Source organism: Limulus polyphemus, unplaced genomic scaffold (assembly GCF_000517525.1).
Source record: "Limulus polyphemus unplaced genomic scaffold, Limulus_polyphemus-2.1.2 Scaffold620, whole genome shotgun sequence".
In the NCBI taxonomy this organism is placed as follows: Eukaryota; Metazoa; Arthropoda; class Merostomata; order Xiphosura; family Limulidae; genus Limulus; species Limulus polyphemus.
The window spans coordinates 372091-387623 of NW_013666230.1; the positions used below are offsets into that span (position 1 = coordinate 372091).

The 15533-nt window shown below is 33.3% G+C and overlaps 2 protein-coding genes across 2 annotated transcripts; both read left to right on the forward strand.

Annotated features, from left to right (window-relative positions):
- Positions 1-2048: 2048 nt before the first annotated feature.
- LOC106459511 (C-reactive protein 1.4-like) lies at positions 2049-3581 on the forward strand. Its single transcript, XM_013919137.2, has one exon. The coding sequence runs from the start codon at positions 2111-2113 to the stop codon at positions 2936-2938; it is 828 nt and encodes a 275-aa protein (XP_013774591.1). The 5' UTR covers positions 2049-2110; the 3' UTR covers positions 2939-3581.
- A 5610-nt stretch (positions 3582-9191) lies between these two features.
- LOC106459512 (C-reactive protein 1.4-like) lies at positions 9192-10345 on the forward strand. The gene has a single exon (XM_013919138.2). The coding sequence runs from the start codon at positions 9256-9258 to the stop codon at positions 10066-10068; it is 813 nt and encodes a 270-aa protein (XP_013774592.1). The 5' UTR covers positions 9192-9255; the 3' UTR covers positions 10069-10345.
- Positions 10346-15533: the final 5188 nt, after the last annotated feature.

The window sequence follows — 15533 nt, forward strand, 5'->3', positions numbered from 1 at the left end:
TTGTGTCCTTAACATATTTTATACCAGCAAGTGCACGTGTATGATTTGCGTATTATACAGTGCCATCCACAGAATGCATTTAAAAAAATTCGCTTCTGTGGCACCTGGGTCTAGATCTCTATTCAAGATACTTCTATGTTTAATAATTTCAAGGGATTCTATTATATTTAATTCATTTTTAGGTTAACTTCTTTATGTATTTGAACCTCATCCGATTCAATCTTATGCATAGTTTGCTATATGTTCCGCCGAGGCCGAATCATTAGTTTTTAATTTTTCGACGTGTTTTTTGTGTTCATTAATAATATACTTCAAATTTCTCATTGTTTGTCCAATTGAATTCAAGCTACAACTGCAAGTGAATTTATATACCCCACATATATCCTTTAATTGAAGTTTGTATTGAATATCATTAATCATATTCGTTAGTTTTAATTTTTCATGAACAATTTACCTATTTTTGTTGAGAGTGACGGAACATATGGCAAACATATTCTTTCTGTATTAATATTACTTATTATCTGTAGTTTGGTGTATTCTGAAATCTGTATTTTATTACAGTGTTTTTTTATAAATCCTATCTATAATACACGATTCAAAACCTCTGTCAATAGCTATGTGTTTTAAATCATTCAGTTCAGTCATAAGATCTGCATTATGTGTAGAGACTTTAATGACCCTACTGACAAACGATGAAAAAAAAAAAGAAAACATATTTTGTGACAATAGGTGACACGATCTTGCGTGCGGTGGCGGCATGGAAACTGTTTGTTTGTTTGTTGTTAAGCACAAAACTACACAATGGCCTATCTGTGCTCTACCCACCACTGGTATCGAAACTCGAATTCTAGCGTTGTAAGTCCGCAGACATTCTGCTGTGCCCCTGGGGGACACATGAAAACTAAGAACAGCTTTCTGTATACTGAAGTAAACAGAAACTCACTCGCTCTTTTCACCGAGACATCCAAAAAATTTTAAACAGCCACCTTCTTTCATTTTTTAAAGTGAATTTTATTGTGAGGCCGACAGAAGTAAGATGTTCCTGGAAATGAATTAAGGTGTCATTACCATGTCGCCACACCAGAAACGTGTCATCCATATATCTTATCCACAACTCTGGTTAATTATGATATCTAGGTGATTATGTAGGCTTCTACCTGTGACAACAGTTGATATCCGTTACTCTAAGTACGTAAGATACATACTGTTTATTTGTAGTATTTTATCTACTTCCTGGAATTACTACATATTCATACTTTTCACATTTAAAAGTTATTTTTCTTCGAGATAAACATCTCGCTTTTTTATAAAAAAAAAAAACTCTTGTTACAAGATGAATAAATAAAATATATGACTCTAAGATCACTCAATTAGCTGTAGACTTTTGAATAAATATACTTTTTTATTAGAGAGTTAAACCATTATAAAATGTTAGATATTAATCCAAACATAAATAACTCACAAAAAGAATAAAAAAATGAAAAGGATATTCTACCATGAAACTCAGCCTCCCAGTTGCTAAGCGCTAAGTCTAAAGGCTCACAACACTAAAAACCGGGTTTCGATACACGTGGTGGGCACAACACAGCTGGCCCACTGTATAGATTTGTGTTTCACAACAAATAAACCACGAAGTTAGTTATTATTAGTAGTAGAATTATTTCAACAGTTTGCTATCCCAAAGGTGTAGCATTGTTTTCGTAATATATTTTAATTTAATTGCGCTTTATTCTTGCACAACATTATAAGAAAAAAGCAGACGTTAGGGACTTTCAAAACTTGCATATTATTTGGATGTTTGACATGAAAATTGCATGATCAACACATATCTTTTTTTCTAATTGCACTTCGTGATCTAACATTTAGAGAGAATCTTATTTCAAAAAGGTCAACCGTTTCAACTGAAGTACATTCACTCATAATATGATGATCTTTCCACGTACTTGATTGGTTGTAGGCAAATTATCATACGTAATGAAAAATTAAAGTTAAAAATAGTGCATTTGTGTTATATAAATATAACCCACTTATCTTTCTGTTATTCCATACCGATATTTTTACAACAGCAGCTACATTTTAGTGAAAGTTAACTTACAGTAACTCCTAAAACATGTTCTGTTTTCGACATATTTTATTTGCAGCTGTAATTGCTGTACTCAGTTTTGGAAAAGTTAGGCCTTACTGTTATAAATCAGAATATCCTTCTTGCAACTTAAAACCTAGCATTCAAGCGTATTTTTCTGAGTCGACTTCATACAGCGCTCCTCATTTACTACTTGAAGGCACTTTACCCCCTTTACGTCATTTCACACTCTGTACATGGGCCAAAGCGTGGAAAGTTTCGGATCATGGTAGCTTCATTTTCTCATACAATCTTCCACAGATAGATAACGAATTGCTCGTAGGAGTTTACAAAGTTTCATCACCTTATAACCCACCTTATGGACCGCCTTATGCAAAACAAGTTTATGAGCTATCTATTCATGTTTATAATCAACAATCCCGAGTTGTTTGTCGCAACTTTGTAGTTGGACAATGGCACCACTTGTGTTACGTCTGGACTAATGTACTGGGACGCAATGAAATGTATGTTGATGGAATACGATGTGTAGAAAGCACGACGAAGATAGCAGTCAGCTACATAATCCAAACTGCAGGAACATGTGTCATTGGACAAGAGCAAGACGCCGTAGGAGGAGGTTTTGATCCGAAAGAGGCTTGGATTGGAGAAATTGCTGATCTTCACATCTGGAATGAGCCACTACTACCGTCTCAAATCCAATATATGTCTAGATGTAACTTTTGTTATCCTAGAGGAACTGTATTCAATTGGTTGCGAGAACCATTAATAGCAAAAGAGGTCATTTTCTCAGCAACTGACGTTTGTGCAATAGACATACAAGCACAACCTTTCCAAGAACCCGATCAGTACGATTAAAAATTGTAATTTACGTTTCGAAGCAACAAACGTATAACTACTTTTACCGTGAGTATGTTGCTATTGAAAGAGTCAGTTGCAGTTGTAACCCTTATTTTTTTGCTATTGTCTTGCAGCATTTCTTTACGTTATGTGCTTCAAATATATGATATAATAATCAAGTTGCTGCCAGAAGTTTACGATTTTGATTAAGCTGAGACTGTAAAATTAACTTGAAACATTACTTGCTTTCTTTCATAAATCTTATTTCTTTGTGATTTATTTCGAGAAATAAAACTTTCTCTTTTTAAATGAAATTACTAATATATTATACTAGGCACTGGTATACTAGGAATGAGAATTTGTGACTATTCAACAAAATGCAAAGGAATTAAGCTGTGTGTATCGCAGACTGCTTGTAAAGACAGAAAAACCATAAAACTTTGTATGATCTAACTAAACCAATGAATAAATAAAATCGTTATGGAAAGCAACAAGGTTCTTCACTTATCGAATTCCCTTGTGGTATCTAAAAATAACTCGCTAAAGTTTGATATACAAGTTTGTAATTGCTAAAATTATTGTATTTACATACTAGTAAAATAATAAATTAGACTAGAAAATTATGTACTTTCCTAAATAAAAGAATATGTTGTATCACTTATCACTGTGAATTTGTTTTTAAGTTCATATTATTAAAATATAGCGTATTTTCATCGTTATAAAATAAATGAACTACTGAGTATAACCAAAAAAGTACATTAGAACACAATGACTTAACACTTCACAAAGGCTTAAATTTATGCAATAGGTAGATTACTTTATTGTCATTTACAGGTTATTAAATTGGTGAATAAAAAGTCAGTTATATATATATATATATAATTACACAGTAATATCACATAAATTAATACAATTTTGACATTTTTAACTTGGTAAATCAGCAATACCTATAATGGTGTTGTGTATTAGGAATTTCTTCGTGTAGCCCCCCAGTGGCACAGCAGTATATCTGCGGACTTACAACGCTAGAAACCGGGTTTCTATACCCGTGGTGGGCAGAGCACAGATAGCCCACTGTGTAGATTTGTGCTTAGTTCCAAACAAAAAAAAATATTCGTGTATTATTCAAGATGTTTATATAAGCTGTACAGATTTGGTATTGTAAAAGTTTTGAATACCTAAAATAATAATCAAATACGACCCAACCAGTTTGGGTTTACGTATTATACTTTCGTTTAACAAATAATTAAGCATTTCATTTTGAGATTTAAATTTATGAGGATTTAGTATTAATTTTTCGTAATCGATTTTTGTTATGTACGGATATTTTACAAGGTTTAAGTATTGTTTTTGTTTAGATGAAGGGTTAACTTCGTAGTTCCTTCCCCTTTGACTTTGCATTCCACATCGTGCCGAGATTTAGTGTTGATTTTAATACTGCAAGTTTTGGACTTTCATCAACATAATATACTAAATATCTTTTAAGTTTCTTCTACCAGTTTTTTCGGATGATGATTTTTGCCACATCCAATGTCATTTCAACTGTAAGGAAAATATATAAGTAAAAGTCCATTCCACCATAATGAAACATGTTCTTAATGAAAGATGTTCTTCTTACTAGGATGTATTATTTGTTACGCGATATAACTTGCCGTAGCGGAACCTCATCTAATAACAATGGTGAAATCCGGCCAGAAATTATAATGGTCAGTTTAAAAAGTTCACAGATGTAAAATGTAACTCTATTTCAAAAACAAAGAAAATGCAAAATATGTAAGATGTATAATCGCAGACTGCTTGTAAAAGCAGAAGACCACAGACTTTTGCATGATATCACCAACTCATTAAATATAGAATCAACGATCATTGTCGTCGCTGTCTTTATTAATCATTGTAGAAAGCAAGAAGGCTCAATTTGCAACAGAAGCTTTACTTATGAAACTCTGTTTGGTATCTAAAAATAACTCGCCAAATTTCAATATACATGTTTATAATTATTATATCTTTACTAAATTCCCTATATTTAATCTAACGAAAAAAATTGGTTTATTTTTTCCCGACTTTATCATCTAGTAGGTCAGAGGTAAGTTTATAGACTTACAACGCTAAAATCTATGGTTAGATTCTTGTGGTGAACAGAACTCAGATAGGCCATTATTTAGCTTCACGCTAAACCAACAACAACTACCTCTCATTATGTAAACATAAACACTTTACGAACACTATTGTTTTTCAAAATTCAAAAACAACGACTTGAATTGGGAATTTTCTACAGCTAAAATAATAAAAACTATCTTAGATGTTGAAAAAATTTATTAAAGACTCAAGCACATTCAACCAAAAAATTAAACAAGACTTTTTATGATATTAGTAAACCCTTTCAGACGAAGAAAAATACAGAAAAACTTTTTTTATTTTATATACGTATAAGTAACCACATTGTAATGATTACTTAATATATCTGCAAACGTTTCATTGGACGTTCGCAAAACAAACATTTGTCCTCTATAATATATGTATGAGCTAAACTATAACAAATAGATTAAATGTTTAATGTACAAATTCGTATCTAGCATACACTTCCAGTGGTATTTAAGAACTAAATAAGGTGGTTTACTATTTAGCTACGAAATTACGAGATTCAAAGGATGTATAAGATAAATAAAAAATTAGGAATTTAAAATCCTGCAACTAGGGATCGTAAAGAAAGTAAGGAAACAAGGTTGGAAATATTGTAGACATTATTTACTCAAACTACAAATCCCTATTTTGACTCCATGGTGTTGCATAGAATTACATTTGGTGGAGCTAAAATAGATATGCAGTTTGAGTAAATAATGTCTACTGTATCTGCAGCCTTGTTTCCTTATTTTCTTTACGATTCCTATTTTCAGGTTTTTAAATTCCCGATTTTTTTACTTTTTATGTTTGATGGCTTTTTATGGTGAACTATGGACAAATAATTACTTGATATGGTAGGTAACTTTATACATTGTGATTATAATAAGCATAGCTAGTAGCTAGCTGATACTGTTTATGATGATTTTCTGTAGCTACTATTTGATCGCATTAGTTCGAGATGTAAAATATTAAGCCACAGGTGAAGATTGTCATGGAGATTTGTTTGAGAATATGGTGAGCATTTATAGTTTCTGTGTAAGTAAATTATCTATATATAATGCATAGTAATGGGCAAATATATGTCTAGACTAAGACACAGACTCCACTAAGTGTGGATAAAATTTTACCACCAGGAAAGCAGCCTTTTCAAATAAAACATATACGTCTAAAACATCGCTTTAAATAAATCTTCGTGTCTTTTAAAGTAATTATTCTACAAATGTGTGTAATAAAATTATATATTATGTGTGTACTGATTTTTTTTCTACTTCTTCACTTTATACATAATATAGGGGTTGGCTCCCTAAAGACACCAATTGTATAGTGAACAAAGCCTTGAGTATTGACATGTTATAATCATTTAATGTTCATCTGTTATTGGCTAGTAATTCTTGTTTCACCCTGTACTTGCGCTTATTAAAGGAACACCTTATGTTCGTAAGAAAGCTAACTTTAAGGGGTAGTGATAATATCGTTTACACTATAATTATGATGTTTTTTTTTTAGCTTATGTGAAATAAAAAAGAAACAAATCTACTTTTCAACACCCCTGCGACTTTCGCAGTACCTTATTTAGTATTCTACAAAAGGTTTGAGTGCAATATACTAAGCTGTTTTTGTTGTAGGTTGGCAAGAGCATAATAATAAGAAAAAGAAGAATTACAAACGGGACGTTTTGAGCAGATTTTTAGCCGCTCATGGAATGGCTCTGGGTTTTTCTTTTTTTATCAAGTACAAACTTTTAGCTCGTAGCCTGTCACCTCTTGACCGATCTAATTACAGTTTTGAACTCGGGAGGTCAAATCCTTTCAATTAATGTATTTGATCACGCCCAAGGTCTCATAGATTATTGTACTCTAATCCTACCTAAAATAATTTCAATTATATGTAGGCTTGTAGAGATCCCGATAAGTAATAAAATTGAATGGAGTATACGCGCGTCCCACGTTCAGTATTGCTGGCGCACAAAAATGTGTTTTTTTAATAACAAAGCCACATCAGGCTATCTGCTTTGTCCACCGAGGGGGAATCGAACCCCTGATTCTAGCATTCTAGGAGACCGCACAAAAATACAGCTAATAAAAAAGGAAAAAATGGTCTCGTAGATTAATTTGCTCTAGTCTTGTATAAAAGAATTTTAATTGCCGTAGCTATTGAGGAGTCCCTCTTGTTTTTTCCTCGTAAATCTAACATACGTGCTTTTTGTGTGCATTTTTAAATGCGTTTAGCCTTAGCAGTCAATAGTACAGGTTTTAAAGTGTTATTTGAATTGAATCTTTACTGTTTAAGGAGCTTTTTGCTCAAACGTTCTATCAAGGTTTTGTGCGATCCGTATTATAAATCATTACCGTGGTTCATGATTAGGGTGATTAAAATTACCCTAGGTCACGTTGAAGTTACTTCGAACCAACTTATTTTTATTTATTTATTTATATGTATCAAAAAGGTAATCCAATCGATTTAACATGATTCTTTAACTCACAGGGAGTGCAATTAGTTTAGGTAATGTTAATATATTATTATGGTCGGAAATGAGTTTATTTTGCATATGTTGGAAATCTATTTTCTATTTGAATTATCTGGTTAATAAAGTTTGAATTACTCAATCCCCTATTATTCAAAAACGAATCGTCAATTCTATTTCAGAACCAGTTTGTAGTGTCTACACGCATGAGTACATTATTATTACAAAACAATTTCATCTGCTTAAAATTTAAAATAAAATCAAATTTTCTGAAGGCTGTGGTTGAATGTTTAAAAGATTCATAACATACGTGGCTAAAACAATCAGCTACAAATCAAACATTATTAGTTTGTGTTGAATTTCGCACAAAGCTACACGAAAGCTATCTGCGCTAGCCGTCCCTAATTTAGCAGTGTAAGACTAGGGGGAAGGCAGCCCTAACCACCTGGCCATGCCGGGCTCGAACATTATCACCAACACAATATTCCAAAGCAGTAAAAATAATAATATGATTGTACAAAAACATCTAGGATGTACGTAATTCTATAGGCAAACAAAATATAAACATTTTCCTTTTGAATTACAGTTTATCTCCTTCTTATATGAAAAAAATGTTTCTGGAAACAGTGATGGATTTCTTGAAATACTATATCTACATCTGTTTGGTGATTTTATTTTTTGCACTTTTTTAGGGGCGTGTACCTATTAGTTTTTGTCTCCTACGATAAACTACTTGAAAATGTTTTGTCAAATCGCTGCGTTAAATAAGTATCACACTGTATTATTTATATGCATTCATAGTTTATGCTAATTTGTACGTGCTATTCTTATTTCTGCGCATTTGGTAATAAATGTCATCCTTTTTTTTTCATTTGTTGTTAAGCACAAAGTTACACGTTGAATTATTTGTGCTCTACTCACTGCGGGTGTTGAAATAGGATTCTTAGTGTTATAAGCTCTCATAATAGCCGCTGATCCACTGGGAGGGCTTAAAGAGATTTTGTTGTCATGCAATCATATTCCACATTCTTGTTTTTTACTACTTGGGGATATTTATTTAGATTTTAGCTGATTGGTGTAGTCACGCGCGTTATGAAGCAGAAGATATTCCTGCTTACTATATTAAATATTTACTTCCTAATATATATCATTTATTAATTTCTTTAAACTTCATTATTTTGCGTCACTATAAAAGCCAAAGGGTCTGGCATGGTCTGGTAGTTAGGGCGTTCGACTCGAAAGCCGAATCTCGCGACTTGGAATCTCTGCCACCAATAAACGACTGTCCTATACGGTTGCTAACTGGCCCAACCACCCGGGTGTTAAAATTCTTTACTTATGAAAATATCGGCCGCTCCAAAACTAGAGGGGATTGTGGTCGAACGAAAGAAGTTAAAACCAAAGTTATATGACAAAGCGATTTCAGAATTTTACGAAATATGCTTGCTTGGACATTTAACATGAAAATTGCGTGATCAGAAGAAAAAAGTGCTTCATTATCGAATACAAAGGTCGAACATTTCAAGTTACATACGTTCAATTATAGTGGGATGATATCTCCACGTAGCTGATTGGTCGTTAGCATATTATCATACGTAATGGAAGTTGAAAGTTCACAAAAAATAATGAATTTTCATGAGGAAAACAAAAATATATATATAACCCGTTTATCGTTCTGTTATTCCATACCGATATTTTTACAGCAGCAGCTACATTTTAGTGAAAGTTAACTTACAGTAACTCCTAAAACATGTTCTGTTTTCGACATATTTTATTGGCAGCTGTAATTGCTGTACTCAGTTTTGGAAAAGTTAGGCCTTACTGCTATAAATCAGAATATCCTGTTTGCAACTTAAAACCTAGCATTCAAGCGTATTTTTCTGAGTCGACTTCATACAGCGCTCCTCATTTACTACTTGAAGGCACTTTACCCCCTTTACGTCATTTCACACTCTGTACATGGGCCAAAGCGTGGAAAGTTTCGGATCATGGTAGTTTCATTTTCTCATACAATCTTCCACAGATAGATAACGAATTGGTCGTAGGAGTTTACAAAGTGTCATCTTATAACCCACCTTATGGACAGCCTTATGAAAAACAAGTTTATGAGCTATCTATTCATGTTTATAATCAACAATCCCGAGTTGTTTGTCGCAACTTTGTAGTTGGACAATGGCACCACTTGTGTTACGTCTGGACTAATGTACTGGGACGCAATGAAATGTATGTTGATGGAATACGATGTGTAGAAAGCACGACGAAGATAGCAGTCAGCTACATAATCCAAACTGCAGGAACAGCTGTCATTGGACAAGATCAAGACGCCGTAGGAGGAGGTTTTGATCCGAAAGAGGCTTGGATTGGAGAAATTGCTGATCTTCACATCTGGAATGAGCCACTACTACCGTCTCAAATCCAATATATGTCTAGATGTAACTTTTGTTATCCTAGAGGAACTGTATTCAATTGGTTGCGAGAACCATTAATAGCAAAAGAGGTCATTTTCTCAGCCACTGACGTTTGTGCATCAGGATTCTCTGAACCATCTGATTTTTATAAATAGAACTGTAATTTACATTTCTATAATAACTGGTTCCGTGAATATGTCACTACTGAATGAGTGTTTTGTAATTTTCAGCTATTGCTTAAGAGCAGATCTTTACGATATGTGCTTCAGAAAATTAACATTGAAACGCATTTGCTACAACTGTTTAAGTTGAGATTGTATTTTCAGTTGAAAACAGTGTACTTTCTTTTGTGAATTTTCCTTCATGTCTATATTTTTGAGCAATGTAATTCTGTCGGCTTATAATAAAATAGCCTAATATTTTATACATTAAGTGTACATCACTTTGTGGGTATTGATTAAACAATGAAGTTTTATATATGCTAAGAGAATTGTTAGAATCGGAAGTTGTAAAATCATGTACATCCCAAATACAATCAGTAAAGTTTCGGAAATACTTAGAGAGAGAGAAACACTTTATTTTTGTACATATAATCATTGTTTGAGACAATAAGGACCAACTCCCAACGAATACTTTATTTATCGAGCCTCTTTTCGGTATTTGAAAATAGCATGCTACATTTCTATATTTACATTGTACATAAAATGCTTTTATTTGCATATATACTAATAGAGATAATAGGACAAACTGAAAAACATGGGTGATTTTTTTATATACACTATTCGCATAGTTTGTTTTTCCAGAATTTACATAGTAACCTTCCAACTTTACAATATATCAACTATCCGTGAATACCTCACGAAGGTTACCGTTTAAATAATTATATAAATAGTTGATACATTCTAAAATTGCAAGGTTTTTTGTGTAAATTATGTATAATATATATATATATATATATGTAAAACACAATAGCAACATTATTCAGTAAATCAGTATTGCCTATAAAAGGTATTTCTAACGGAAACTAACTCTAGTGTTTATTAATTAACATTTTAAAGAGTTAACACAAAATATATATTTTTCACTTTAAATCTTGTTAACGTATATACTTTTTATTTTATGATACGTTCAGCTCTCTTCATTATAATGCATTGCCTTAATTTAAATTCACATCGCAATACGCTTATTTGCTTTAAAAGGCTGATAAGTTAATTTATGTATTGTGAACAAAATAAACCTTATAAGGGGTAAACAACGTTTTCGGTGTTTTATTTTTAGCAAATATTGTTCTGAAGTTCTGTGATACAAAATGTTATTCATTATTAAGTATGGTAATACTTAATAATAGGACAAAAATGGCGGTCGAAAAAACACCTTATAAAAACCTTTTTCCAACAAAAACCTACTGAGATACATAGACACAACAAAAACAACATTGTACCTAGACTTACAGTGGTAAAAGGTCGAAAATCGTTCCGCTACAATTTTTTACAAATTTCGAAAACAACAACTATTTCCCCGAACTGACATATCACGTCAGAGAGTCAAGAGCAAAAACAACTAAGCCATTTGGTTCAATATTCTCTCACAATACTTGTTTCGATGCACACATATTCAGACATATTACAAATAGTAAACAAATCATGCACGTATTTATATATCTTTTCAATCCAATGGATGGCGCTACATATCGATGGAGAATCACACAACAGTTTTTAAAGGTAAAGTATAATTTACACAGGTATAACATGAAAAGTAAACAAACAAGAGTATTGAAAAATTATTTGAAAATGAAGTAGGTATCTTGCTACAAAAAGTACTGAAACAATAATTAAAACTACAAGCATAAATTTATAAAATTTAATCTCTACTTTGGCTGCTTTATACTCTTATCTGTAGGCCAAAATAAAAATTAAATTTTCTAAATTTTTTATTGCAGTTTTAATTCTTGTTTCAGCACTTTTTGTACCAAGATCCCTACTTCATTTTAAAATTCACAATGTTTAAATACACTTGTATTATATAACTTACAATAAAATCCAAAATGTTTTCTGTCTGTCTCGTTACTGTTTCTATTTTCTTTATAAAACAAACAAAGCTCAGAAAAGAATTTCTACACTTTCAAAAGGTCTTATTCTTTGCCTCCAGCACTTGTGCACAGTCTGCACCTTTATGTAATATGGCTGGTCTTGTACTGCTAATAATTTTTCAGGGAATATGTCAACCTGTATTGTTGAGAATATTCCATCACTATCAAACAAAAGCCTGGGTACAGCTTACATTTGTTATACCATTGCACTCTTTATGAATGTCACTTTCCGTAGGTTGTTTCACCTCACTCACATTTAAGATTGATCCATCTGAAGTGTTTTCAGCCAATACTCCCAATATGTAGATACAACTGGATTTTCATGCAATTGTAGCGTGAGTCCACTATTACTTGTATCTTTTTTTTCCAGGAAAATCTAATACCCGCTGAATGTTTTAAATTATCATCGTTTCTTCAAATAATGCTATCCAGACTAGCACCTACAGTTAACTTCATAACTGTATCACACACATTCAGATCAAACTTTTGTACTCTTCCCTTAATTTTGCTGTCCGTTATATTCTCAGTGACAGAATTATTTTGTATTGAACAACACTTATGAATGATGTGGTGTAGAGTTTCATACTCATATGCCAAACCTAGAATACATATAATTGCAAATGCATGTTAACATACATGTAAGACTTCAACTTTCGTACATCATCACATACACTGGTAACTTTTAACAGATTGCCTCAGACATACACATCAACTTACACAGGCTATTGTCATAAACCAAGCAATTAGTTACTGTTTGGTAAACGTGATGCCATCTATGAGTGGCACAATTCCACACTTTTCAGGTCTCAGAGCATAAACCATTCCTGGCAGAATTTAGTTGAATTAGATTATTCAGTCTAAAATTCCACGTGACAGTGACGTTAATGATCATCCTAGCGGGAATGTTGTACAGTTAAAGATACGCGCAAGTTCTTTACAAGAGACATCCTACCACAGGTTTTTGAGAACTGCAGCTGCAGTGATAAAGTTAACAATCTTCATGAAAAATCACATAAGCATTTGGAAAGCAAGGGGTTGCAACTCCTGTTCAGCCATTGATCTTCCAACCACAAACTGCTCTAGCAAGATGCAAGAGCGGTAACTGTACCCTGTAATATATATACGTGATATATTAAATTATCACTTAGGATCTTAGAAATCAAGGGCTACTAAGCCCTTTCAACACTGGTTCCATGACCAAACAATCATCCTAGTTTTATCAACAGAGTAGAAAACACACGATCAGTAGCTTGGAAAGAATGCACTGCCACTTCCTTTTAGTTAGTACTTATTACCACAGCTAAGCAATCATTGACCACTTGATCAAATGAATCTCTGTGCAATGCATGATCAAGATCAAGCAACTGTCTTTTCTGAAATACATTCATTCCACAGTGGCCTATCTGGAATAACCCATACCATGACCCATCCTGTACAATCTGGTTTCATGAAGAAATTATTAAATAAGTAGGTTGCAGAAACCCTATGATCAGAAAGCACTGACTCCATTTCCTGGAATTGCCAACCAAAGAGGTGCTGCATACACCTTACTTACATGCTGTACAAACTCCTGGATTTTTGAGCTTCAAATTCTAAGGAAGGTCTCTATTGTCCTACAGATCAATCTCTTTCCTCCTAGATGCCTCAGCATCATCAGTTAGTATCGCAGTTTGAGTTGTGGAATACATCCATCAACTGTATTTCTCTCCTTTGGTGACTGGACTTGTTTCTTCCAAGACAGGCTCTTGCCTCGTCCATCAATAACCACCTTCATTGGTAAGAGCCTATTGAGTTATCTGCTGATTAAATAGCTCATGTTGGTGGATGTTCATCACCAATGGCATCTTACTTTTGAGTCAGGGCTCAATAGCCAACTACATCCCTTCTTGAGGGTGCTCTTCGACTTGCCTCGACTCTCCTCCTCACTTGTCAAGTGTAACTGTCCCCCCCCCCCCTTTGTGAGACAGTGCACATTTGTGATTTTTATTGTCCTACCTGTTAGTTGGGTGTGTCACTTTGGCAGCTTTCATTGACCAATGAAATTAGCTTTTCTATCTATATCAGAATGATTTATGTTGGCAGCCTTTTTCAGCTAACTGGATTAGTGGTTCCACCTGCTGGCAGGATAAATTATATTTGCAGCTTTTATCAACCAATGGGGATAGCTACCCCACCTACTGGCAGGTCAGATAATGTTTCTGGCTTTTTCCATCCAATATTACTACACCCCTCCTCTTGGTTCACCGACAGACCACCTCTCATTGCAGAGGGAGATTCTTTACCACTCCACTGATCATAAGTGGTGTCATACACCAATGTTTGCATATAAAACAACTTGTGTTGGTGGAGCTCATCCACTAATGGCACCTTGTAGGTGACCTTGAACAGAGTAGGGGTTGTGCTTCCCTAATTCATGAGTATTGGTCCTGCATAAATTGCCCCATTCAGTCTTGACCACTCCAATGATCCACAATTGTTTGATTGCTGTGGTTTCCATGCTGCTTGGGCTTAACCTTGGAAGAAGAAGCTCATGGGGTCTCCTGTATGCCTTAGGTAGTCCTTGTTTCATTCTGAAGTCTTTGCTGCATGGTAAATATGTAATCTTACTTGTCTTTTGGATAGTTATGCTTGAAGATGTTCTATATCAACTCAGATAGTAGACAATACTACCTCATTTGATGTCCTGTTTCAGACTGTATTGACTGAAATCATGTTCCAAACTTAACAAATCTCAATTTACTAACTTAAATCTTTTATGTTAGTTTTATCAAGAGCAATTCGTGCTATAAACGTGACTGGTCATTCTTAATGACTTCTAACTTCACATAATTAGTTACCTTGTAGCTATCTTTTCCACAGGAAGACAAAGGGTGCTACTATAGATTAACGACAGTGAACAATAGGTAACTAAAGAAAAAGTATGAATCTGTTACCTCCTAAAACTAATAAGTCTGAAATCTCACAGAAAGAAATGCAGTACTTAGCTGTAAACATTTTTTGAAATAAATATATATATCTTGCAAAAATCTAAGTTATTTTGCAGTTTCTTTGTTTACAAGATTCTTCTTGTGAAATATTAATTTTGACGTTAATATTAACCATCACACCCCTCAACATGTGCAGCATTATGGCATGACTGAAGTAACTTAATAGTTTGCTTTTTGAGAACTTATCTTAGTTGATATCTAATCAATAATCAATACATTAAATGTCAAACTTAATTCATCTTTTGGTCAAATAAACACTGTTGATGATCTGTATTGAATATACGATTTTTACGTCACATGTGTATGGGACTAGATACTGATGTTTCAATACACACAAACATATTCTTTCATCACCCTATGTTTTGTAAGGTGAAATAATTTCTTTCTAAAATGAAATAGATACTTCCAGAATTTTCAATACTTATAGATATACATTCAGAAAATATTACACAACCAGAAGTTTAAACAATTTTATTTCTAATTCCAAGCAGTTCACTGTACAACAATCAGCTTACTATAAAACTATATATATATATATATATAT